The sequence below is a fragment of the Pyrus communis genome, chromosome 10 (genome assembly GCF_041283825.1).
Source record: "Pyrus communis isolate YQ-2024b chromosome 10, ASM4128382v1, whole genome shotgun sequence".
Classification (NCBI taxonomy): Eukaryota; Viridiplantae; Streptophyta; class Magnoliopsida; order Rosales; family Rosaceae; genus Pyrus; species Pyrus communis.
The window spans coordinates 32,314,995-32,340,868 of record NC_142574.1 but is presented as its reverse complement, the minus strand read 5'-3'; the positions used below and the strand labels follow the sequence as shown (position 1 = coordinate 32,340,868).

Genomic DNA, 25,874 nt, shown 5'->3' with positions numbered 1-25,874 from the left:
ATGAAAGGTGCGTAATCAGATTACGTACCACAAGTCGTGTTGCACATGCAGAAAGTGGTACGTGCTCGGAGTTGGAGGTTGGATGCAAGATCCCAACCAGATGCGACGCCGCCTTCGGAGTGGTGGTCGGTGTTGGTCGCAGCACCAGGTGCAGCAGAGTAATCGGTGGTGCTGGTCACAGCAGTAGCTGCAGCGCCGCCATAGCTCAGGAAGGAGAGCACATATATAACCGAAACCAGTGCCTTCGCTTTGAATTCCATCGTCATTTTCCACTTTCTGAGAGACGAGTAGAAATTGATGGCATGGAATATGAGTGAGCCTACTTCTGCGGTATGTAAACACCGCCACGAAATCCCAGGCTTTTCTGTTAATAAAAAAAAAAAAAAAAACTGGCAGCCTTTTAATCCTAGAGAGAGAAAGAAGAGAGAGATTTTTGTTGCTGAAAATTAATTGCCCGACCGTACTACATGGTGGTGTGCGTGCACAAAAGGCCTAAATCTGTAAATCAACACCATCTTCAAATTTTTAGGACTTTTTTGGGGTGTGGTATTTTTTTTTTTTTTAAAAAAAAAACTTATTAAATAATCTAAAACATCAAATGGATTAGGTAAAAAAAAAATTGCTTATTTAAAAAATTGTTATCAATAATAGTAGAAAATCATAGAAAAGCAAAAATAGAACAACTTCTAAAAAAAAAAGTGTTTTTTTTCAAAGCATGGTGAGTAATGTCCTTTAATGAAATTTTCAAATAATAATTATATCCCGCATATTTTACAAAATGACAATATTTGGTTCATTATTTATTTTGGCAAATTATTATACAACATTAAATTTCATATCATTTTTAGTCATTTAACTTATTTGCAATTTAGCTCACGGCTTTTTATTTTGCAAATTCTATCTCCTTCTGAACATTAAAAGTTAGGATGTGCTATCCACTCTTTTTTTTTTATTTCTTTCACACATTTATAGTTTTCAACCGTTGAATCAGATTAATTGAAAAATATCAACAAACAAAAATTAACAAGGGGTGTGTGGATAGCACACCCCTAAAAGTTTATATAACTCCATCACTTTTCAACTCTCTCTTTTACCTTTGTAGTTCAGGTTTAGTTTTATAATAAAATGTGAGAGTTGCTTTGAGAGCTTGAAGAAAAATTCGTTAAACATAATTTGAGGTTGTACTCATAAAATAATTTTCTATTTTAAAATCTTATAAAGTCTAAATAGTCATTTTATAGAACAATTTAAAACTAAAATTCAATAATATGTAGTCTGCTACTAATAAAATTATTCTCTTTGCTGCACTCTTCCCTCACTATTTTATAATTGTCACTAAGAGATGCTCTAACTAATGTTCTACTGCTCTTTATTGTCCCATTTGCCACGTGTCGTCAAGTCCCACATATTTCATCCAGATGCTGATGTGGCATGCAAAGAACGTATTTATTTTCGGATTTAGAGCTCGTTGGTATCTGCATTATGAGAATCCTAAGGATCCTCATATCTTAACCGTTTATGTACATTATGCGGTTAGAAATTATTTTAAATTTTTTATTTAAAATTAAACCAGAGCAAAACCTTCACACGATGATGATATTTGCTTGATTGAAATTGCCAGTCACCTTCAAGATTTCAGTTATACTAAGATCCTTGATTTCATTGGTATTGACTGGGAATACTATGACATCACAAAATGTAGTGGCCTCTCATTTTATCTAAATTCTGATCCAATAGGGTTTGTTATTTGGTTTTAATTGAGAGTATTTAGGTCTATTTAAATGATTTTTCTGTTATATTTAAAGGTTATATATATATATATATATAAAATAAAATAAAATAAAAACATTTATGAAATTAAGTATTAAATTATGGTAAATACTCCTCTCCCTCTCTTCTTTCTCTCTCTCGGATTAGAAGCTGGCATTTTTTATTTTGTATTAACAGAAAGAAAGTGGGAAATTCAAAAGTGTTGGCGGTGTATATATAATGCAAGCTATCAAATTTCTTCTCCTCCTCACATCGCAGCTCGCCTTCGAAGAATCAAGATCCCGAAGAGGTACGTGATGCTCTTCGTGTTGAAATCAATTCCTATTTTTTGTCTCTGCAAATTAACTGTTAAATCTGGTGGATGTGACTGTAGATTAATTTCTCTTCTTCGTTCTACATAATTCCAGAGGTTTCTTTTCGTTATTAATCACTTTTCTCAGATTTTAATTTTATGTGATGTTAATTGTTTGATTGAAATACAGATGGCTTCAGCCCAACCCGCAGTCCGATCTCAACCCGAACCTTCACTTCGCCGTATCCTTGATACCCTCAAATCTGTCGACGACTGTCACGGCAAATTAACGGAAGTGAAGGAGGCCGGAGGATTGGACAATATGGAGACCATACATGTTAGCCAAGCTCTAACAGGATTCGAGACCGGACGATCAGGACTCCTTTGTGTCTTGAAGAGAAAGGCCTCTGAGGAACTGAAGACTAGGGGAGGAAAATTCGAAATGCTGCTTACTGGGAGTCTCCAGTCTGCCACTGACTGGGAGATGGTGGAGGCGGTGGTCGATGTCCTTGACCCACAGCAGCAGCACCAGCAGCAGAACGTCTCTGCCGGAACGACCTCTGCAGCTGTCGTCTCTGCCGGAACGACTTCTGCAGCTGTCGTCTCTGCCGGAACGACCTCCGCAGCTGCCGCAGGAAATCCGCGACCCCTGAAACGATGGTTTTTCGACAGGGCATTGGTACTTCTTGGGATCATTACTGTTATGCTGGACATATGGGTTGAAGATTTTGTTTTCTCAGGAATTGCTCGTCTGAAGCCCGGACAGGTGAACTTTTACAAGGAACGGAACTTCTCGCGCAATGGTGTGTTTGCGTGGACACCTAATTGCGGTAAGTAAACGTACTTACATGTTCTAATTCAGTTGTATTTGCACGTTGCAGCACTAGCCATTGAGCTCATTATTTCGGTTCTTGACGTTGTGCTTGCAGGTCCTGGTTGACAACGAAGATTTCTTGAAGGAACTGCAGCCGGAAGCAAGAGTAGTTGCAATAAAGTGAGCGTAGTCAAGATGTGGATAGAGAGTCCATCACCCATGAATAACATGATCCAGTTTCCGTATTAGTATGGTATGCTTGTTCGTCTTTTGTAATAGGCACTTGTGTTACTTTGGTTGTAATGTTTGATGGGAATTCACGGCTATTACTCTGTTTGTCTAGTTTAACATTGTTGTTGGACTCATATGGTTAGAAATTGCGTCCGTGCGAATTTTGTGATCGCTGATATTTTATCACGCATATTATGAATATTAATTGACCTTCGCCATCTAGTGGTAGGAATTCTTACATGCGGCAGGCCCTTCTGTAAGTTCTCCATGACCCGGGTGAGGGTGAAGATCAAAGTAAGTTTAACAGCAAAAAAACCCAAATCATACTCCAGAAAATTCTCCTCTTACAGAAAAGATCAAACCGTTGTTAATTAATCCGATCCTATCATCACCACCACAGCGGCCGCTTCTTCCCTTGCCGGCTCTGCTGATTCTGATGCCTCTGAAGTTGTCCCTCTGGTGGTCGCCTCGTCCCCTAATCTGGCTTACCTGGTCTGGCATCACACAGATCGGACACTTACTAGCATGCTTGTACTGCTCTCACTGAACCAATCATTTCTCTGATAGTTGGGCTGTCCACTTCTCATGAAATGTGGGATCATCTTTCTCAACAGTTCTCTCAGCAGTCTCTCGCTGAGTCTACCCATTACTGTTTTCAGTTGGTCACGGATTTGCAACCTCGTTATCAATTACTATATTTCTCTAGTCGTATGAAATTTGTAGAGCTTCAGAATTTCAAATTTTCTGAATGGACGGGATTGCAGGGCGAACGCCTAAGAACCAAGTGTAAAATGATGACAGACACAAAGCAGAAAGCATCACAAACTGTCTTTAGTCTTAACACACATATCTGTCTTTCATGAATCCTGCGGTATTGTATACAGTTTGTACTTTGGGTAGTTGGGAGGGGACCCTCCCGGTGTTGTATCCAGATATCATGACAGTCCAGAAACAGTAAAAACCCCCGTTTGGAGGAAATAAATAATGATATAGAGTCGAAAAGGAAAGAAAAATGAAGCTTTGCGAGGAATTATCTCTTCATTTGACGCTTGATCTGTGCTTGCGGCTTCAAGGCGCACAATTTCAGATATATACAACAATGAAACTTGATCAGTGTTTTCATGTCCGGATATCCAAAACCACTACGAAATTGAGCCCAAGAAACGACTGCCTTCTATGGAATTGTGTCCATTGGGTAGCTACCATGGACACGAAGAAATCTTGCAAATTCCTGCAAAGGAAAGCAATTCACCCTTAAATCACCAATGCTTTATACTGAGGGGGTGGAGAGGTTTCGGAAGACGTTGTAATTTCAAGCTTAAGTGTGTCACCATGTGGCAAAACCTCCGGCACAAAATAAAAGTTGAGAAAGTTGAGAAAATAAAGAACATGCATCTAAATGATACAAGACCGACCTGCAGATTTGTTAAAAAAACCTTTCTAGTTTTTCATATTTGTTAAAAAAACATTTAACAACATAAAACTTAAACAACATTTAAGTTGTACTTTTTAAATAATAAAATGTTTGGCCCCATGGCCCTCGGTTGGAGACGGTTTTTTGTGATAAGGCTAAAAGGAGCCATTTGGCCCTCAGTTGGAGACGGAAGCAAATATGGTCATGTACTGTTCATTAAAATATTAATATCTTGGAGAATCTTGGAGGGCCAGAAGGCTAAAACGAGCCCTCTGGCCAGCCATTGGTTGGAGATGGTCTGATCCCGACCGTACTACATGGTGGTGTGCGTGCACAAAAGGCCTATATCTGTAAGTCACCACCTCCTTCAAATTTTTAGCACTTATTTGGGGTGTGGTGCTTTTGAAAAAAATAACTTATTAAATAATCTAAAACATCAAATGGACTAGGTAAAATAAAATAAAAATGTTTATTTAACAAATTGTTGACAATAACAGTAGAAAAGCAAAAACAGAACAACTTCTAGAACAAGTAATTTTTTTTAAAGCATATTGAATAATGCTCATTTAATGAAATTTTCAAATAGCAATTATACCCCTGCATATTTTACAAAATGATAATATTTGATTCATTATTATTTTTTCATTATTATACCACATTAAATTTCATATCATTTTTTCGTCAATTAACATATTTACAATTTAGCGCAGGGCTTTTTATTTTGCAAATTCTATCTCCTCCTAAACATTAAAATTTTATAAAACTCCATCACTTTTCAACTCTCTCTTACCTTTCTAGTTCGGGTTTAGTTTATAATAAAATGTGAGAGTTGCTTGTGAGCTTGAAAAAAAATTGAAAAAACGTTAAACATAATTTGAGGGTGTATTCATAAAATAATTTTCTATTTTAAAATCTTATAAAGTCTAAATAGTCATTTTATATAACAATTTAAAAATAAAATTCAATAATATGTGCTAATAATGAAACTATTATTTTTAAGGAAAACTAATGAAAATGGCTTGAAAACTTTGAGTTTTAACGATAAGGACAAAATAAAGGGTAAAGTGAATAGTATCAGGTTTGACTTTTTAGTGTACAAATGTGGTTTTTCATTAAAGTGAACAGTACCGCGGACTTTTCATTAAAATTCCATTCTTTTTACTGCACTTTTCACTCTCTATTTTATAATTTTCACTACGAGATGCTCTAACTCATTGCTCTCTATTGTCCCATTTGCCATGTGTCGTCAAGTCCCACCATATTTCATCTAGATGTTGATGTGGCATGCAGTGAGCGTATTTATTTTCGGATTTGGATTCCATTCGGATTTAAATTATGGAAATCTTAGAAATCTTCATATCTTAACCGTTCATGTACATTATGCGGTCAAAATTTATTTTGAATTTAAAATTTAAAATTAAACACAAATAGTTTCTAACAAAAATTAAACGTACAATATATAATGAACAACTAGAATGTGAGGATTTCTATGATTCTCACGTTGAGAATCCAGAGGGGATCAACTGGGCTCTACACGTGTAGCAATATAAATAAATAAAGTTATGAATATCCAAATACCACGTCAACGAGTGTGGGCTCAAAATTTGGCGGGAATAAAGTGGAAATACACTTTAAATTTATGAGGCAAATTGGGCCAAATATGGCATTCGGGGCCAAAAGTGGAGTCATGATTCAGGAAGAAAATGGAGCCGAAATGACCTCTTGAAATAAAGTTGCCCAATTGATAGAACAATTAGGTGAAATTGGCCTAGGCGCTCGTTGGACTGCCCTTGCAACAATTTCCTGAGCTTGAGCCCGTTCGCAGCAAACAATTCCAGCAGAAACCTGCCCCCAGCGCAATGCTAGTCATTGGATTCCCCCCGGGGCGCAATGCTAGTCGTTGGATTTTCAACGTTAAAATAAAATTAACATGGCACGATCTGGTGCATTTTATTTAAACAAAATTTGGTAAATTAATAGCCTGAATTAATCCAAAAATAAAAAAATTCAAAAAAAAATTCAGCTTTAAATTAGAATATCGGAGTAGAGAATTTTATTTTCAACCATCTTCTTCATTCGCCTTTTATTTAATTAATTATGCTTGTTTCTAACGTTATGTTTTGTTTTGTATTTAAATTAGAATATCAGAGTAGAGAATTTTATTTTCAAAAAACAAACTTCCTAAGTACACACTTACAAGGCATCAAGCATAAATGAATATATTTGTGAATACTAATCATCATTGTCCTTGCCCTTTCACTTTATAAACGGATGAACTAGCACAAAGACAATTACTTTTTGAAATAAATAATAAAGGTAATTTCATTATCCTTGCCTTACTCTTGCCCTTCTAATACGGGTGAAGATGCTCTTGTATAAAAAGTAGAGTTACATCACATTTTCCTTTAGGAATATTGGGCCAAAACTTAATTTATTCAATTTTTTTTTTATAGCATTTGATGTTCGGCGCGTGGTTCTGAGACCAAAAGCTTGGGCTGCCTTGCTTTCTTTCTCTATTAGCTGCTCGGAGTCACTCTCTCCCTTTCTCAGTCACCCCAGCACCACCAACACCACCACAACACCGCCTTCTACTTCCTCCATTTCGTTAACAACACAACAAGATTTAAGGGTTGTTCAGTGGCCCCTTTTTATACTCCATTCCATTTTCCGAGTTCAAAAGCTCTGCAAATACGCCTTCTGCGGTTTCCATCGTTACACTATAATAGCAACCATCTAATTAAACCCATTCGACACCACATGAATCGTTATTTTGGATTCTTTGCTTTTGGTATATGTGGCATGACAAACATATATTGTGTTGCAGATCCTTTAACAAGAGGGATCCCATTTTTTTTTTCAAAAAAATAGTGATTAAGTGTGGGGTCCACTTCACATCGAATTAACGATCCGAACCGTCTATTTTTCAAGTTGCACCTCATAGATCATTCTTGCAAAATATTAGCCAAATCGGAAATGTTTAAGACATCTAATTGGTTCAAAGAAATTAACGAATACTTTGTTATATAAGAAACAATGAAATTTTATCTTGATAATTAAATAGGCAAATGGATTCGGATTGAATTGAATTTTTGCAAGGATGATCTATGAATCGAGACTTATAAAATAGACAATTCAGATCATTAAAGTTCGATGTGGAGTACCCCACACATAATCCTCATTAAAAAAAAAAAAAAAAAAAATGAAAAAAGGATCCCTCTTGTTAAGGGATCTGTATTATGTTGTATTCCAAATGTGGGCCGGATCATCCTTTCTAACAAGGCGAAGACTTTCAACTTCTGCCAAGACTCTTGTATCAAGTGGAAGCGCATTGCCCTCCAATGAAATGCAATGTCAATGTTGCTGCACTTTAAGTACACGACCCAATGCTGTTTCAACATGGGAGTCCAATTCAAATGCAGTTCTTAAAATCTGTTCGTGCACCCACAATATTCTTGAATTATTTTGAGTTGATTACAAGATTCAATTAGACTGCTAGATTGTGACTAGTCTTAAGCTTTATATATTGTTCATCATGTTAGTTGACTTGCCAATTAACATGGAGCTAGAAGCGCCCGCCCGCCCCCGCGCCGCGCCCCCCCCCCCCCCCCCCAAAAAAAAAAAAACGACTAAAGAAGTTTTCTGCAAGCATGCTAAGGTATTATCCTCATTCGCCAATAGATAATCTCAATTTTTCATGAATACAAGAGTCACATTTTTACTTATGGTTCAACACATATGAATGACCAAATAGCTTTCAAATTAAACAAATTTTTCATAATAAAAGAGTGAACAATTGCGATTATTACCTTTTACTTCATAATTTTCTTTTGTTGGTAATCATTCCGCCATAAATTTTCAACATAAAGTTTCAAAGTGCCACATACTTGTTTTTGTGGCTTCAGAAAATGCCCGAGCATTTGTTTTTGCTGCTTCAAAAATTCCCCACGGACTTGTTTTTGCTGTTTCGAAAAATCTGGTTGCATTTGTTTTTGCTGCTTCAAAAATTGCCCACTTGCACGCTTTTTCTCTTTCAAGCAAATTGCCATAATTTCGTAAGGAAATCAGGCTTTTAGTGTAACTGTACATGATCATCTTCGTTTTCTTCTCCCCACTCCAGTAATTGTAATTGTAACCAGAGAGGCTCCGGAATAATGCTTCCCATTGGATGCATTCCGTGGATTTATTTCTTAGATCCAAAAAGTAGCAATCAGGCAAGGGGAAGCACGTGTAAAATATGCCATGCTCCCATTCACCAATAGCCGACTTCAAACTTGTCACAATAATTGGGGTCTCGATTTTGTAATCCATCGTCCACTCTTTCTTTTTCTTCGAATAATCTTTTAACACCCATATGTCAACGTACCTTTCCCCTCCATAACCGCCGTAACGATCATGATCAGAAAAATCCACAATGGCTAAAGATCCTCTCAAGTTAAGCAAATGCATGGCACGGAAATTATTAACGAAGCCAGGTAAATTTGGATTAGGTGTCCAAACGAATTCCTCCTTCTTGAAGTCGAAAGAAATAATACAAGAATCAGCATCGTAACTACAACTTCTTTGTGGTTGATATGGATCAATAAACCAATGCATATCTCCATATGCAGATACGTTCTTATTACTTAAAACGCGAGGAGGAACTGAGTGTATTTGTCGCCATGATGAGGTTGTTGCACTTGCACCTAACGTATAAACATGGGCCTCCAGATCCGCGTGTCTACACCATGTGGAAACACAAACAATCTTGTACGTGCAAGATAGATTGTCAAATCCCATGCCGTACCACGTAAACGTAATGTCGGACCCCATGTTGGACCCCATGTTGAAGGGTGAGCGGTTCCTCCACATCAATGGGAGCTGTAGAACTTCACCCCTAAGAGCATCAAACAAGAAGCATGAACTTGTTAATTTTCTGGCTTTAAAGCCAATCAAGTTACAGAAAACAAAATGTACATCGTACGGACAGCCGCCGCAGAAAATCTTCCAGTCAGGACGAGCGTGTTTAAATACAATCACACTAGCGTTGTCGTGACCAGCGCCAGTAGTGTATTTGATTGGGTGCAAGCCTATTTGGTGTTTGACGACGTCATGAGTCCCAAACTCAGTAAGAAGAATATGCTGGGGTAATTGGACAATGGCAGCACCAGAGGCAGCAGAATTAAGCAAACGTGAAGTATGCAGTTGAGCAAAGAACGGGGAATCAATGAAATTTAATGCGGTCTTGGAAACACACCGGAACTGGCTGAGTGATTCAATTGCCGGCTGCAGCCTCATAAGGATGTCGACGAGGATATCCATAGGCAGGTCCATCAACGTTTGTGGCTCTGTGTTTCTCTTATTAAAACACATCTTCTTCTTTGGCGGCGGCCCGACCGGAAACATGGCTTTAATATTTGCAGCAAGAATATTATCGATTTGATTTGTTCAAAGAGCAAGAGTGTGAATTTGTGGTACGTGCTTAATATATATGTATATACATTGTGCTAGGTTAGGTTTTTTTTTTTTTTGTTAGGGTTAGGGTTAACTTTCCTCTTTCCTTTTGCTAATCGGATGGGAAACGATTGATTGAACTATTCCCTGATTTTGTGTATAATGCTATATGGCACAGGGAACAAGGGAATCTTTGATCCTCTGAGGCCGTTGTTGACTTTGAGTCCTGTTCGAATAGGAATTTAAATATAAATATAATTATATTGCTGTATTCCCTTGTTAGTATAGGAGTCATTTACTTTCCTGGAAGATCACCTCTTTTCTCGATCCCGATTAGAGATGAGCAAAATAGCTATAAGTTTGGACAATTGCAGTTACCCGTTTATTTAAAGTTCACGGTTACAGTTATGGGCCGTTTATCCGTGAAATTTAAATAAACGATTATGAGTATTATCCAAGGTTATAACAGATATCCATCGGTTATTGGTATTACCGGCGGTTATAACAGGTATCCATTTACCCATTTAATTTAATATATGTAAAATTAAAAAAAAATTAAAGATCCTAAATTTTCAATTTCTCCGTCAAACTCAGAGTCTCAAACGTCTCGTCCCCACTCATCTCTCCCTCCTCACTGCCCTCTCTCTCATCTCCGCCGCTCATCTGTTAAATTAACAAATTTCTCTAATTAATCTTTTACAAACATTGACATGCGAGAAGTTGTGTATATAAATATTCTTGCTATAATTAGCTCCTCCAAAGTGATTACCGGCCGTCCAACCTTCAATCTTTCTCTCATGGAAAAAGATAATTATGACCTCAGGTACGTTTCTTTTGTGTTGGCTTTAGTTCTTATATGTTTTTCTTCTAATCTTATGTTTGCATCTGTTGAAGATACAAATAGCTAGGGTTCTGCATAAATTTATGAGTTTAGGTACGTTTCTGGGTTCTACAGTTCTACGTAAAATTCGATCTTCAGGGAACGAAAGATGCAAATTAGGGTTTCAATTTTTTGGTTAGTAAGGGAGGGATTCTATGTGTGTGTATATATTGGGGGATTAGGATCAATTACTTATTGCATAAAACTATGTTTAGAAACGGGTACATATCTCCTTCTTCACTATTATAATTAAAGACTTACTTGGGTGTAGCAGAAAAATATCGTTCGCAAACTATTATTTCAATTATTGGAATTGTATGAGGACTTAAATGATTAAAATAGGGAAATGCATGCTAAATTATACCTATAACGGTGTTTAATTGTCAGAAAATGAAGAAAATGAAAATTATGGCAAAATTTTTTTTTGTAATTTTTAAGTTATTTAAAAAAAAACATGTAGACGGGTGAAAAAGGGGTAAATGGGTAAAAAAAAATAATAAACGGGTTCAAAAACGGGTAAATGGTTATGGTTAAATGGGCACACGGTTATGGGTATGGTTAACTATTTATAAATGGTTATGGGTATAGGTATAACAGTTTATGCAATTACCCAACAGATAAACGGTTATGCGAGTATGAACATAAATAGTTATATGTAAATAACCGCAGTTACCCATCCGTCATAACCGTTGCCCATCCCTAATCCCGATGGCTGGAAAACATAGAGTTTTCACTTGTTTACTTGTCACTCAACTTTCTATTTAGGTGTTTGATCTTTTATCATATGCATCATTGTTTTATTGTTACATTTCGTCTGATATTGGAACATTGAAGTGCAAAGAAAAAATGGAACGTGTTAATATGCTTCATCCCATTATAATCTCAATTTAGTTGATTTTATCGGGGACAAGGACAAGGAGTGGCATGTACGATGTAACTAATCTATAGTTGAAAGATTGAAGGCCCGAGCGCCGGTTTAACTTTTTTCCACTTGTGAAAATGTTTGCACGTTGCAGCACTAGCCATTGAGCTCATTACTTCGGTTTTTGACATTGTGCTTGCAGGTCCTGGTTGACAACGAAGATTTCTTGAAGGAACTGCAGCCGTAAGCAAGAGTAGTTGCAATGAAGTGAGAGCAGTAAAGACGTGGATAGAGACTCCATCTCCCACGAATAAGATGATCCAGTTTCCGTATTAGTATGATATGCTTGTTCGTCTTTTGTAATAGGTTTACTTTGGTTGTAATGTTTAATGGGATTTCGCGGCTATTACTCTATTTGTCTAGTTTAACGTTGTTATTGGACTCATGGTTAGAAATTGCGCCCGCGCGAATTTTGTGATCACTGATATTTTACCACATATTATGAATGTTACTTGACCTTCACCATCTAGTGGTAGGAATTCTTACATGCGGCAGCCCTTGCCGGCTCTGCTGATGTGATGCCTCTGAAGTTGTCCCTCTGGTGGTGACCTCGTCCCCTAACGGACTTACCTGGTCTGGCATCAGACAGATCGGACACTTATTAGCATGCTTTGTGCTGCTCTCACTGAACCAATCATTTCTCTGATAGTTGGGCAGTCCACTTCTCATGAAATGTGGGAGCGTCTTTCCCAACTGTTCTCTCAGCAGTCTCTCGCTGAGTCTACTCATTACTGTTTTCAGTTGGTCACGGATTTGCAACCTCGCCACCATTACGATATTTCTCGTCTTATCGAATTTATAGAGCTTCAGAGTTCATATTTTCTGAACGGATTTTCTACTCTATAATCCCGAGGACGAGATTGCAGGGCGAACACCTAAGAACCAAGTGTAAAATGACGATAGACACAAAGCAGAGAGCATCACAAACTGTCTTTAGTCGTAAGTTACACACAAATCTCTGTCTTTCATGAATCCTGCGGTATTGTTTACAGATTGTACTTTGGGTAGTCGGGAGGGACCCTCCCGGTGTTGTATCAAGATATCATGACAGTCCTGAAACAGTAAAAACCCCCGTTCAGAGGAAATAAAGAATGATATAGAGTCGAAAAGGAAAGAAAAATGAAGCTTTGCAAGGAATTGTCTCCTCATTTGAAGCTTGATCTGTGTATGCAGCTTCAGCGCATACAACATTGAAGGTTGAACTGTGTTTGCATGTCTGGAAACCAAAACCATTACGAAATTGAGCCCAAGAAACGACTGCCTTCTATGGAATCGTGTCCATTGGGTAGCTACCAAGGACACGAAGAAATCTTGCAAATTTCTGCAAAAGAAAGCAATTCACCCTTAAATCACCAATGCTTTATACTGAGGGGTGGAGAGGTTTCAGAGGAAGACATTGTAATTTCAAGCTTAAGTGTGTCACCATGTGGCAAAACCTCCGGCACAAAATAAAAGTTTTTGAAAGTTGAGAAAATAAAGAACATGCATCTAAATGATACAAGACCGACCTGCAGATGTCTCAAAGCATATTGGGCACGGGGCTCTGCCATAGAAGCCTCAAAGTCAATGTAAAAGAGGTAGTCGAAATACCTGCCAAAACAGATCGATCAATCAATCAATCTGTAGAATGTCATTTTTGTAGCGACCTTACCCATATTAAGAGTCATATCATGACATGTCTGTTCTGTATATACTCGCGCGGATATGTAAAACTTATCATGTTCTAAACTTATTACCACTCACTTGGCACTCCCTTCATTTGAATCATCCACAACCCTTAGTGGACGTTGCTTCTGTGGGCGACTCTTCTATCTGAAATTGCTCCAAAAGGAGAAGAATTGTCAAAAAGCTATACACAGTGAGTGAGCATGAAAGAAAACAGAAAATGATTACCTAACGTTACCTTTGTCAAGTTAATGCCCCTAAGACCAAATACTGCTAAGGCTTTAAGAGTGAAAACAACGCTCGTCTATGAAGAAAATTTATAAATAAATACTCAGAAGAGTAAAGGAAAGCAAAGATACATAAAATAAAAAAACAAAACAAAGCAAAGGTTTACACCGTATATGGCCGGTCAGTCCCTGGAATTATCGGTTCTCTTACAAGTATCAAAAAGCGAGTGATATTATCGTCATCATCCTGGCCAGGGCAAAGTATTAGTAAATTAATCAAGCGGTGTCATTAGTAATCCCCAGCAGCCATCGTCTTCACGAAATAAAAAGAGGTGCAAAATAAGTTAAAACATCCAACATCTGAGAGAGTGATGCATCTTTGCAGTATCATATTGTAAAAGAAATGCAATACTCAAAGCAAGAAAATGTGACATGTAGAACTCTGTAATGCTTGGAAAGAATAGTGAATTTGCAAACACCCTACCGAACTAACAAGCATGCTGAGACAACAGTGAATTTGCACCTTCTGCTTTCTTAAGAAAGGAGAAGAGGTCAATTCTCAATCCATTTAGATATGTACCATATCAATACCCATCTGATGTTCAAACAAGCCGGTTAACTTATACATTAAACCTGAAAAAGGAATCTAAAAGAATAGCCTTACTTGAATTTTTTCTGCAAGAATTTCAAGCCCATAAATTTTTGCAGCACGAGCACTTGCAACAGCACCAGTATTCCGTAGGCCAGTTGAGGCCACCATCTGTACAAAATTTCCTAACCCTTAGCATAAAAACACCCTTAATGCCTATCACAGTTAACAATACTGAAGATATAGCATTGATTCTTACGCTACACTGCTTCGTGTCATCTCACATTGAGCAAGGGCCTGCAAGCGAAAATGTCCGCAAAAAATGTTTGAAGACCTAGGTCTTTCATTTGAAATCTTGTTGTGTTGTTAACAAAATGGAGGAAAGAGAAGGCGGGGCTGCAGCGTACCACATAAACCTGTTGATACATACATGACTCCATATGTTTGATACATTCTTATTACAATCTTTTATGTGCAAGATATATTTTCAAATCCCATGCCGTACCATGAAAACCTGTAGGGCATGTTGAAGGGTGAGCGCTGTTAGATGAAGTCAACCTCAGGATAATTCAACCGTGCATTAAGGAGTCCAGCGTACTTTCAGGAGTTTGTTTCTGTTTTGAACTCCTCACTGATTAGGTTTCCTTGTTTCTAGGATGTATCTCTGTAATCTTGTAATCCGTAGTTTTCTGTTATGGATTCCTTGAAGTTTGAATCTCCTTGTAAATAGGGTTTTCAAACCCTCAGTTGTTATCTTGTTGAGCTTATAAATACAGGCAACCCATAGTTGAATGGGTATGCAAACAAAGTGAAATACCTACGATCTTAAGTTTTATATGGTCTCTAGAGCTTTTTTTGTCTAACGACAAAGATCCTAGTCCTGTCATCTTTCCCAACACCGCTTCCATGGCTGAAAACAATGTTCCAGTTGCTCCTGTGGTCCACCCCAACCCCCAAACTCCTACCTTCCAGCCATTCTCCACTGTCGTCAATATCAAATTAGATAGGACCAACTACCCATTGTGGTTGGCACAAATTCTTCCTATTCTGAAAAGCAGGGATCTGATAGACTACGTTGACGGCACGGTGCTATGTCCTGCAAAACATGTTGATGGTTCAGCTACTGTCAATCCTGCATACACAACTTGGGTGCAGCAGGATCAAATGATTCTTAGCTGGATTAATGGCTCTCTCACTGCTTCTGTCTTGTCTGTGGTGGCAAGCAAAAGAACGGCTCGAGCTACCTGGGAAGCTCTTGAGCAAAGGTATGCATCCACGTCTCAAAATCGAATTTTGTTTCTGAGAAATGCGTTGTTGCAGACCAAAAAAGGTGATCTATCTGTGGCGGATTACCTGGATCGAATGAATGCACTAGCTGACAACCTTGCCCTTGCTGGGCAACCTGTGAGTGACGACGAACTGGTTCAGATTGTGTTGAATAATCTTGGGCCAGCGTTTGAGATGACTGTGGGTGCTGCACAAGCTCGTGACACTCCTATCACTTATCCAACTCTTGAATCCTTGCTGCTGACTATGGAAAGAAGACTGGCAGAACACAACGTTCATTCGGTTGAAGGCACTGCTGCCAATTCCTTTGTGGCTTCACGAGGACGTGGTGGTGGACGTTCTCATGGTGGAGGACGCGGCAACTCCTCCAACCGTGGTGCAGCTCCGAGAGGAAATAACCCTCGCAACAACAATGCTCCGCAGAACAACCAAGGTAATGGAGACAGGTTTGTTTCTTGTGGAGAAAGAATAGTTTGGTTCCTCCACGTCAATGGGAGCAATGGGAGCTGTAGAAGTTCACCCCTAAGAGCATCAAACAAGTAGCATGAACTTGTTAATCTGCTGGCGTTAGAGCCAATCAAGTTGCAGAAAACAAACTATACATCGTGCCAACAGCTGCCGCAGAAATTCATCCAGTTAGGAAGCGCGTGTTTAAATGCAATCGCACCAGTACCAGTAGGGTGTTTGAATGGGTGCAAGCCTATTTGCCGATTGCGGTTAAGAGCCGCAAACTCAGCAAGAAGAATAAGTTGAGGTACTTGGACAGTGGCAGCACAAGATATAGAGAAATAAGAACGATAAAACTTCCTTCACAAGCTTGTATTTACTCAATAAAGTTCAATTACACAGAAAGGAATATATATAGCCTTTTGGCTGTTTACAAATCTACCCTTGACTATTACAAACAAACTTATAACCATTCTAACTAATTACAGTTAATAATAAACTAACTACATTTAGCTTTCCTTAACTATCTAATATCAACAGAACTGGAAGATGTGTTATCTTCCTTAATACACCCCCTCAAGCGAGAGGAGGAATCAGAAAAGAGTCCAATGGGAAGCTTGGAACACAAGTATCTGAATTGAGGTTTAGACAGAGATTTAGTATGAAGATCAGCGAGTTGATCAGCACTACAAACAAACTGGACTTTGAGAAGATTGGCGAGAACAAGTTCACGAATATAATGGTAATCAATCTCAACATGTTTCGTGCGAGCATGAAAAACAGGATTAGAGGCTAAGGAGATGGTGGAAATATTATCGCACCATAATGTAGGCAATTTGGGAAGAGGACAGTGAAGGTCACGAAGGATTTTACAAACCCAGGTGAGTTCAGCTGCCGTATGAGCCAGAGACCGATATTCAGCTTCTGTGGATGAACGAGCAACAGTGTGTTGTTTCTTGGCACTCCAGCTGATGAGGTTGGGACCAAGAAAGACAGAGTAACCACTGGTGGAGCGTCGATCAATCGTGCTGCCAGCCCAATCAGCATCGGAGTAGGCTGAGAGATCAACAGAACCCTTGGTAAACCAGAGGCCTTGAGATGCAGAACCTTTGAGAAAGCGAAGAACACGTTTGGCAGCCTGTAAATGTTGGTCACGAGGAGAATGCATGAATTGGCAGAGTTGATTGACAGCAAAGGCAAGTTCTGGGCGAGTCCATGTGAGGTATTGAAGACCACCAACAATCGAACGATACTCAGTTGGATGGGGTAGAAGAGAACCAGTATGATCCAGTTTGTTGGAGCCAAGGGGTGTGGAACAAGGTTTTGCACCCTGCATATTGGTCCGGTGAAGAAGATCAAGGAGATATTTGGTTTGATGAAGGAAAATCCCCTGAGAAGAACGCTGAACCTCCAGCCCCAAGAAATAGTGTAAATGACCAAGATCCTTTACTGGAAATCTGGCACTGAGCCGGTGAATGAAGTTGTGACAAAGCTGAGGATTAGGGTTAGTGACAAGGATATCATCAACATAAACGAGGACGATAACCAATTGAGGGCCAGGAAGTACAAACAGAGACGCATCAGATGAAGACTGATGAAAGCCAAAATCCTGCAGAGTTTGTTTTCAAACCAAGCGCGAGGGGCTTGCTTAAGGCCATACAACGATTTTTGAAGCTTGCACACATGACTAGGAAAGAGAGGATCAATAAAGCCCGGAGGTTGAACCATGTAGACATCCTCTTTTAAATCCCCATGAAGAAAAGCATTACTGATGTCTAATTGGTTTAGAAACCAATTATGTTGAACAGCAAGACTAAGAAGGATGCGAATGGTAACCGGTTTAGCAACCGGACTAAAAGTTTCTTGAAAATCAATACCAGCTTGTTGGTGAAAGCCCTTGGCAACAAGCCGGGCCTTGTAACGATCCACAGTACCATCAGGTTTCGTCTTGATACGAAACACCCACTTGCACCCAACAATGTTGTGAGAATAATGGGAAGGAACTAAGGACCAAGTGCCTGTAGACAGTAAGGCATTGAACTCATCTTGCATCGCAGCTCGCCAGTGAGCAAACTTAGAGGCTTGTAAATACGTACTGGGAACAGAATCCAATGGGAGGGGCAGAAGATGCTTAGTTGCTGCATAAGCCTTAGGTTTATAGATGCCTGCTTTGGATCGGGTAACCATAGGGTGAGTGGTAACCAGAGAGGTAGAAGCAGGGTGAGAAGTATCCAGAGGTAAAGAATCAACTGGAGTAGGAGAAGCACCAGGAAGAGGAGAAGCATCAGGAGGAGAAGCATCAGGAGATGGAGAAGAGGGAGGACGAGTAGAAGCAGCAGGAGGTGAAGAAGAAGCAGGATGAGTATACCTGCGAAAATATAGATCCATTGAAGAAGAATGAACTGAGGTAATACTGCCAGAGGAAGGAGGAGACAGGGGCAGATACTGAAAAGGATAGTAGGCTTCATTAAAGATCACATGGCGAGAGATATAAACACGATTACCAATCGGATCAAAGCACCGATAACCTTTGTGCTGAAGACTATAGCCCAAGAACACACAACACTTGCTTTTAGGATCCAATTTACTGTGAGTATAAGGTTTAAGCCATGGAAAGCATTGGCAACCAAAAACTTTGAGTGTGGAATAGTCCGGGTGTCGATGAAATAAAATCTCCCAAGTAGATTGTGAGAGACCAGAAATTGGAAGACGATTAATGAGATAAAGGGCAGTAGAGAAAGCCTCGACCCAAAACACATGAGGGACATGAGAAGCAGCAAGTAGTGTCCGAGCAGTCTCAACAAGATGACGGTGTTTTCTCTCAGCACAACCGTTCTGTTCAAGCGTGTGTGGACAGCTAAATTGATGAAAAATACCATGTGCACTAAGAAAAGAAGCAAACAAATGACCAGTGAATTCACCCCCTGAATCGGAACGCAACACTTTGATTTTATTACCAAGCAGATTTTCTACATAGTTCTTGAATGCAACAAAGGTAGACAGTACATCCGACTTTGCTTTCAAAGGAAAAAACCAACTGTATTTACTGAAATCATCAACAAGAAGTAAGTAATAGCGAAAACCACTGCTAGATGTAACAGAAGCAGGTCCCCACAAATCACAGTGTACAATTTGAAGACTATGAGTGGTTGCTGAAGAAGACAAACCAAAAGGAAGCTTGTGGTTCTTTGCCAATGCACAATCTGAACAGAAAAAATCAACTGCAGATTTACCGTGCACTGCCAGGTTATTGGTAGAGATTACCCGACGGAAAATGGCAGAAGATGGATGACCCAAGGGCCTATGCCAGATCTTTATTGGAGCTTTAATACTAACTAAGGCTGAAGCAGCAAAAGAAGAAGGAGCATCACCAGATAGGGGACGAGGAGATGTGGTAGACTGCAGAGGATAGAAGCCGTCCTTAACTGAACCACGCAAAAGGGTCTTCCCCGTGGAACGATCCTTAACAACGGATCCATCAGAATCAAGAGTCAATGAACAAGAATTGTCCCGGAGAAATTGAAAAGCAGACAACAAATTGTGTTGTATGTGAGGGGCATGTAGGACATTTGACAATTGAAATGAAGAAGTAAGAGTTCGTAATGTAGAGGAACCAACATGAGAAATGGACAGACCTTTACCATCACCTATATAAACCTTGTCTTCACCAGTGTACGGAGTAGGAAAGTTGATGTTGGATATGTCATTAGTAATGTGCGAAGTAGCTCCGGAGTCAATTAACCAGGTGGGAGAGGACTTGGTATTAGAACGAGCACACATTGCTTGGAGTTTGGCAGGAGGGACACGACCATAAATTTCAGGATTCATACGATCAAAGCAGTCAAGTGCTTCATGACTTGAGTTACCACAAATCTGGCAATGAGCCCTAGGACCAGAAGGAGAACCACGAGACTGAGCAGATGAATTGGAGCGATGGAAGGTATTAGTGGAAGAATGACCACGATAAGAACCTCGATTGCCACGATAAGAACCACGATTGATCTTCCCACGGTTCGAATTATATCGAAAAGAATGCTGAAGAGGTGGATTCTGAGCAACATACACCTGAGGGGGATTGGGAAGCAATAGAGGTTGAGCTTGAATAGATAAAGCATGAAACGGTTCAGACATACTAGAAGAGGAACATTTCTTGCGGCGATTCAAAGAGAGCTCTTTGGTAAGAAGCAAGCCATGCAATTCATCCAAAGATGTAGAGGTTAACCGAAGCATGATGGAGTCGGTGAATGATTCAAACTCATCAGGAAGGCCAGCCAGAGTAGCAGCGATGAGATCGCGATCCGAAATTGAAGATCCAGCAGCAGTGAGAGAGTCGGAGATCTCTTTGAGCTCTTGCAAATAATCAGACATAAAACGAGAACCTTTCTGAACACTTTGAAGGCGAGAACGAAGTTAATGAACATGTGCATCAGAAACACCCCCAAATCGTTGTTCGAGCTTAAGCCATAGATCACGAGAAGATGAAACGCCAATTGTGAAAGGAATGACCTCTTCAGACAACGTGGAATTAAACCAGATCAGCACATTCTGATCTTTCTCATACCAAACCTCAAAATCCGGATTAAGAGTACGATCAGGCAGAAGAGGGGCAGGACAGGGTTCAGTGCCGTCGACAATACCAAGAAGACAATATCGCCGAACAATCGGAGCAAACAGAGCACATCAGGGCAGATAATTGGTCCGCTTGAGCTTGATCGGCACCATGCTACCAATGTTTTGGATTGTGATAGAGGAATATGAAGAGGAATTAGGGTTAGAAAAGGGAGGGATACCAGGTACCGACTCAGATGAAGTCGCCATGAGAGAGCAAGAAACAGATCAAGATGAACAAGAGAAGAACAAGATCGCCACAAAGAACAATCAAATCAAGGTACAGAGAAGAAGATCAGAGGATCGGAGCGGAAGAGAAGAGGATCGAGAGCAGCCGTGAGGCAACCAGCGATGAAACCATATAGAGAAATAAGAACGATAAAACTTCCTTCACAAGCTTGTATTTACTCAATAAAGTTCAATTACACAGAAAGGAATATATATAGCCTTTTGGCTCTTTACAAATCTACCCTTGACTATTACAAACAAACTTATAACCATTTTAACTAATTACAGTTAATAATAAACTAACTACATTTAGCTTTCCTTAACTATCTAATATCAACAGAACTGGAAGATGTGTTATCTTCCTTAATACAAGAGGCAGCAGAATTAAGCATATGTCAAGTACGTAGTTGAGCAAAGAATGGGGAATCAATGAAATTTAAGGCGGTCTTGAAACACACCGAAACTGACAGAGTGATTCGATTGCCGGATGCAGCCTCATAATGATGTCGACGAGGATACTCATAGGCAGGTCCATCAACGTTTTTGGCTCTGTGTTTCTCGGCACCACCGGATGATATTACTTCATGTCTATGCCCTTATTCATATAAGTAGAAGAGAGAATCACTTGCTCTCCAAGTAATTGAAGTTACACGAAAAAATAATTTTCTATTTACAAAAGAAATCCTACATAATCGTTACTTGAAATTTACACAATCAAACACCTGTTATATATGCCGGGGGTGGTTTATCACGTTATAATTGCTTTGGCAATTTCTGAAGCCTCAAGTTCGAGTACTTGGCACACATGTGGAGAAAGGATTCGAGGCCTGGCCATATTTGTGACAAAAATCTCCAAAAAGAGGCTCATTGCTAACTACTACTTTTTATGTGCATGCTCCCCCTCCATCTTGATCATCTTAAAGGGTGCAAAAATGTGGTCCATTTGATATTTACAATACATAATACACAATACACTTCATTTTCAATGACATTTTATGCCATGCAAACACAATGTCAATGTTAAATGAATATATCATTTCATTGATTTAAACCAAAAAATTTAGTTCTTGTGCAATCTCATGAGTTAATTGTACACTTTTACGTGAGAAAATAATTGAGTGAGTAGTGAATTGTCCTAATTGATATTCTATTTCTCTTTAGTTCATTGCATTCTGGATTTAAATAGTCATTTTTGTAGTGATATTAATTATAGCACATGTGTGCTTGTATAAATCACTCGTAGATTCTATTTGGAATAGTAAATGATTTTCTCTCTTTATGATTGCAGTCATTGCAAGACAATAAATCATATACAATTTAGTATTAAAAAAAAGAAAAAAAAAAGCATTAGGCCAAATGAATGAGCATTCGGATTTCTTATCTTTATATAATCTTAATAATTTTTTGGATAAGATTTCGAGTAACACATATCGCTAACGTGAGTAACTCTCTAGATTTCTTATCTTTATGTAATTTCAATACTTTTTTCGGATAGGATTTCGAGTGTCACGTGTCACTAAAGTGAGTAACTCTCCAGATTTCTTATCTCTATGTAATCTTAATAATTTTTCGGATAGTACTTCGAGTGTCATGTGTCGAGATATAATTGGTTGTGCAAATTTTAGATATAATTCTTATCTACGTGACACATTTTATCCTCAACTTTCAATGTTGTAGGAATGATATAGGTATTTATAGGAAGAAAATTATTATTATTTAAATTCGTCTAAAAAAAATTCAAATTCCAAAAGGTAACCTGACGGCAACATGACGTTAGCTAGTCGTTGCTATCTGACGTCATGCTGATGCTAGGTAGCCGTTGACATTCAAATGGGCTAGACTGGAGGGGTGGCAAAATGTCAAGCTTGACATTCTAACGCTAAAGGGCTAGTTGGCTTGCTGGAAATGGCCATTCCACTAGCCTGATTTGGGGGTTTGGACTCAATGGGATCCACAAGTCCTTTAACCTAGTCATTGGTTGGAGACGATTTTCATGTCATTCCAAGTTATTTTTAGCCCCATGATCATTTAGCCTGGTCAGTTCGAGATGGCCTAAGTCGGCAGATCACTGTGATTCCATATGTAACCATCTCTGATTGGTCCACGTGCGAATTTGAATTCAAGATAATATTAAATAAAGTAGCTCACTGATCACAAGATTCAGAACACTAGAACGCTCGAAAATGGCCGAAGCTGAGGGAAAATCCGTCGCTCCAAACGCTGACGTTTTGGAATGGCCGAAGAAGGACAAGCGCCGGTTCCTCCACGCTGTGTACCGCGTCGGCGACCTCGATCGCACCATCAAGTACGTTAATTTTCAACATCAGCGATCATAAACGATGATCGATTCAATTTCCATGATTTCAGTTTTTCATTTTTTTTGGCGATTGATTTCAAATTTAATTTTTTATTTTTGGGAAAATAAAATAATTGCAGGTTTTATACGGAGGCTTTGGGGATGAAGCTGTTGAGGAAGAGGGACATCCCGGAGGAGAAATACTCGAATGCGTTTCTGGGGTTTGGGCCCGAAGAGTCTCACTTTGTGGTTGAATTGACCTACAATTATGGAGTTTCTTCTTATGATATCGGCACCGGTTTCGGGCACTTCGCCATCGCTACTCCCGATGTAAGTGTTCGAATGGCAGAATTTGAGATACTTATATCTGGAATGACAGTATGATTTACTTGACATATATGGAGTGACAATGTGACGTTACCTCGAGTAAATCAAATGCGACGTGCTTTTTTGGCTTTGTGGCATCTGTGATTCTGTATGATGGACATGAGAAACCGTCACTGTATCATCCGGAAGTTTTGGATTTGTTGTTGTTTCTGAATTTTGATGATTGTATGGAATTGGGATTTTGGACATTTCACCTTTGCGACTCCTGATAAGTCTGTTGGGCAGAGAAACCTGCTTAAATGACAATGTGACGGTATCCCAAGCCAATCGTTAGTGCCATGCAATTTAACTTTATAGAAGTGCATAATTGGCTTAGAATACCATTCCAGTGTTTTAAGTTCTTCTCAAGGGTATCGATTATTGGGAATTTGGAAATTCAGGATTTTGTTCTTGTTTCTCAGTTTGATGATTGTATGGAATTTGGGATTTTGTAGGTTCAAAAACTGGTTGAAGATGTTCGTGCTAAGGGTGGAACTGTGACGAGGGAGCCTGGACCTGTTAAAGGCGGGAAGAGCATCATTGCCTTCGTGAAGGATCCTGATGGTTACATGTTTGAGATTATTCAGCGACCCTCCACTCCTGAGCCACTTTGCCAAGTAATGCTCCGCGTTGGTGATCTTGAACGCTCAATCAAGTTCTATGAGAAGGTACTCATTTGATACCCTGCATATGGATTCAAAAATTATCGGGCTTTTTCATCTTGGGATTTTGCAAGCCACTTTTCATGTGGCAGTTTCAGTACATTAGATTAGACAAATACTAGGTTGCCGTTGAATTCTTGAACTAGTCGTGTTTGAATTATACAAGATGGTTTGGAACTTAGTATTTGTATTCTTCAAATACGTGATCATTTTTCTTAATTTTGTGCGATGTCATGGCTTTCCTTCTGTGCAGGCATTAGGGTTGAAGCTGTTGAGGACAATTGACAGGCCCGAATACAAGGTAGTGAATCCTCTCTTCACCAAGCATTATTATTATCTTGGTAGCATGCTTATAATTAAGTCCTTGGCCCATCATCTTTGTAAACAAAGGCTTGCTGAATCTTCCCGTGTTTTTGCATTGCATCCATTTTACAGTACACTATAGCCATTTTGGGATATAAAGAAGAAGACCAAACAACTATCTTGGAGTTGACCTATAACTATGGTGTGACCGAATACACCAAAGGAAATGCGTATGCACAGGTTGACTTGTTTTGCAACTTATTCCATACTTTGTCCTTTTAAAAAACGTTTAATTCGCAAACAACTTCTGCTGTCCTGATATGTTTGTGTCTACATATGCCAGATTGCTATCGGTACTGATGATGTCTACAAAAGTGCTGAGGCTGTCAATTTGGTTACACAAGAGCTTGGAGGAAAGATAACCAGACAGCCAGGACCGATTCCTGGACTCAACACCAAGATCACCTCTTTTCTCGATCCCGATGGCTGGAAAACTGTGAGTTTTCACTTGTTCACTTGTCGCTCAACTTTCTATTTAGGTGTTTGATCTTTTATCATATGCATCATTGTTTTATTGTTACATTTAGTACGATATTGGAGCATTGAAGTGCAAAGAAAAAATAGAACGTGTTAATATGCTTCATCCCAGAGCTCCGGTTTAACTTTTTCCATTTGTGAAAATGTTTGCACGTGGCAGCACTAGCCATTGAGCTCATTACTTCGGTTTTTGACGTTGTGCTTGCAGGTCCTGGTTGACAACGAAGATTTCTTGAAGGAACTGCAGCCGTAAGCAAGAGTAATTGCAATGAAGTGAGAGTAGTAAAGACGTGGATGGAGAGTCCATCTCCCATGAATAAGATGATCCAGTTTCCGTATTAGTATGATATGCTTGTTCGTCTTTTGTAATAGGCACTTGTGTTACTTTGGTTGTAATGTTTAATGGGATTTCGCGGCTATTACTCTGTTTGTCTAGTTCAACGTTGTTGTTGGACTCATGTGGTTAGAAATTGCGCCCACGCAAATTTTATCACGCATATTATGAATGTTACTTGACCTTCACCATCTAGTGGTAGGAATTCTTACATGCGGCAGCCCTTGCCGGCTCTGCTGATTCTGATGCCCCTGAAGTTGTCCCTCAGGTGGTCACCTCGTCCCCTAACCAGCTTACCTGCTCTGGCATCAGACAGATCGGACACTCGTTAGTATGCTTCGTGCTGCTCTCACTGAAACAATCATTTCTCTGATAGTTGGGCTGTCCACTTCTCATGAAATGTGGGAGCGTCTTTCTCAACACTTCTCTCAGCAGTCTCTCGCTGAGTCTATTCATTACTGTTTTCAGTTGGTCACGGATTTACCTTGTCATCAATTACGATATTTCTATAGTCTTATCGAATTTATAGAGCCTCAAAGTTTCAAATTTTCTGAACGGATTTTCTACTCTAT

At 39.2% G+C, this 25,874-nt stretch overlaps 2 protein-coding genes and 1 long non-coding RNA gene across 3 annotated transcripts; all 3 read left to right on the top strand.

Annotated features, from left to right (window-relative positions):
• The first annotated feature begins 1,960 nt into the window (after positions 1–1,960).
• Positions 1,961–3,179, top strand: LOC148693932 (uncharacterized). Its single transcript, XM_088677098.1, has 3 exons — positions 1,961–2,059; positions 2,253–2,892; positions 2,992–3,179. Exons 2-3 carry the CDS (start codon positions 2,253–2,255, stop codon positions 3,000–3,002), a joined length of 651 nt encoding a protein of 216 aa, XP_088533224.1. The 5' UTR covers positions 1,961–2,059; the 3' UTR covers positions 3,003–3,179.
• A 7,353-nt stretch (positions 3,180–10,532) lies between these two features.
• LOC148693931 (uncharacterized) lies at positions 10,533–12,215 on the top strand. The gene is made up of 2 exons (XR_015952715.1): positions 10,533–10,774; positions 11,896–12,215. It is a non-coding gene; the product is annotated as an uncharacterized LOC148693931 (long non-coding RNA).
• A 10,699-nt stretch (positions 12,216–22,914) lies between these two features.
• Positions 22,915–25,493, top strand: LOC137727641 (lactoylglutathione lyase GLX1). Its single transcript, XM_068466464.2, has 7 exons — positions 22,915–23,109; positions 23,241–23,430; positions 23,922–24,134; positions 24,382–24,429; positions 24,564–24,671; positions 24,775–24,927; positions 25,177–25,493. The coding sequence occupies exons 1-7, from the start codon at positions 22,988–22,990 to the stop codon at positions 25,219–25,221; spliced, it is 879 nt and encodes a 292-aa protein (XP_068322565.2). The 5' UTR covers positions 22,915–22,987; the 3' UTR covers positions 25,222–25,493.
• Positions 25,494–25,874: the final 381 nt, after the last annotated feature.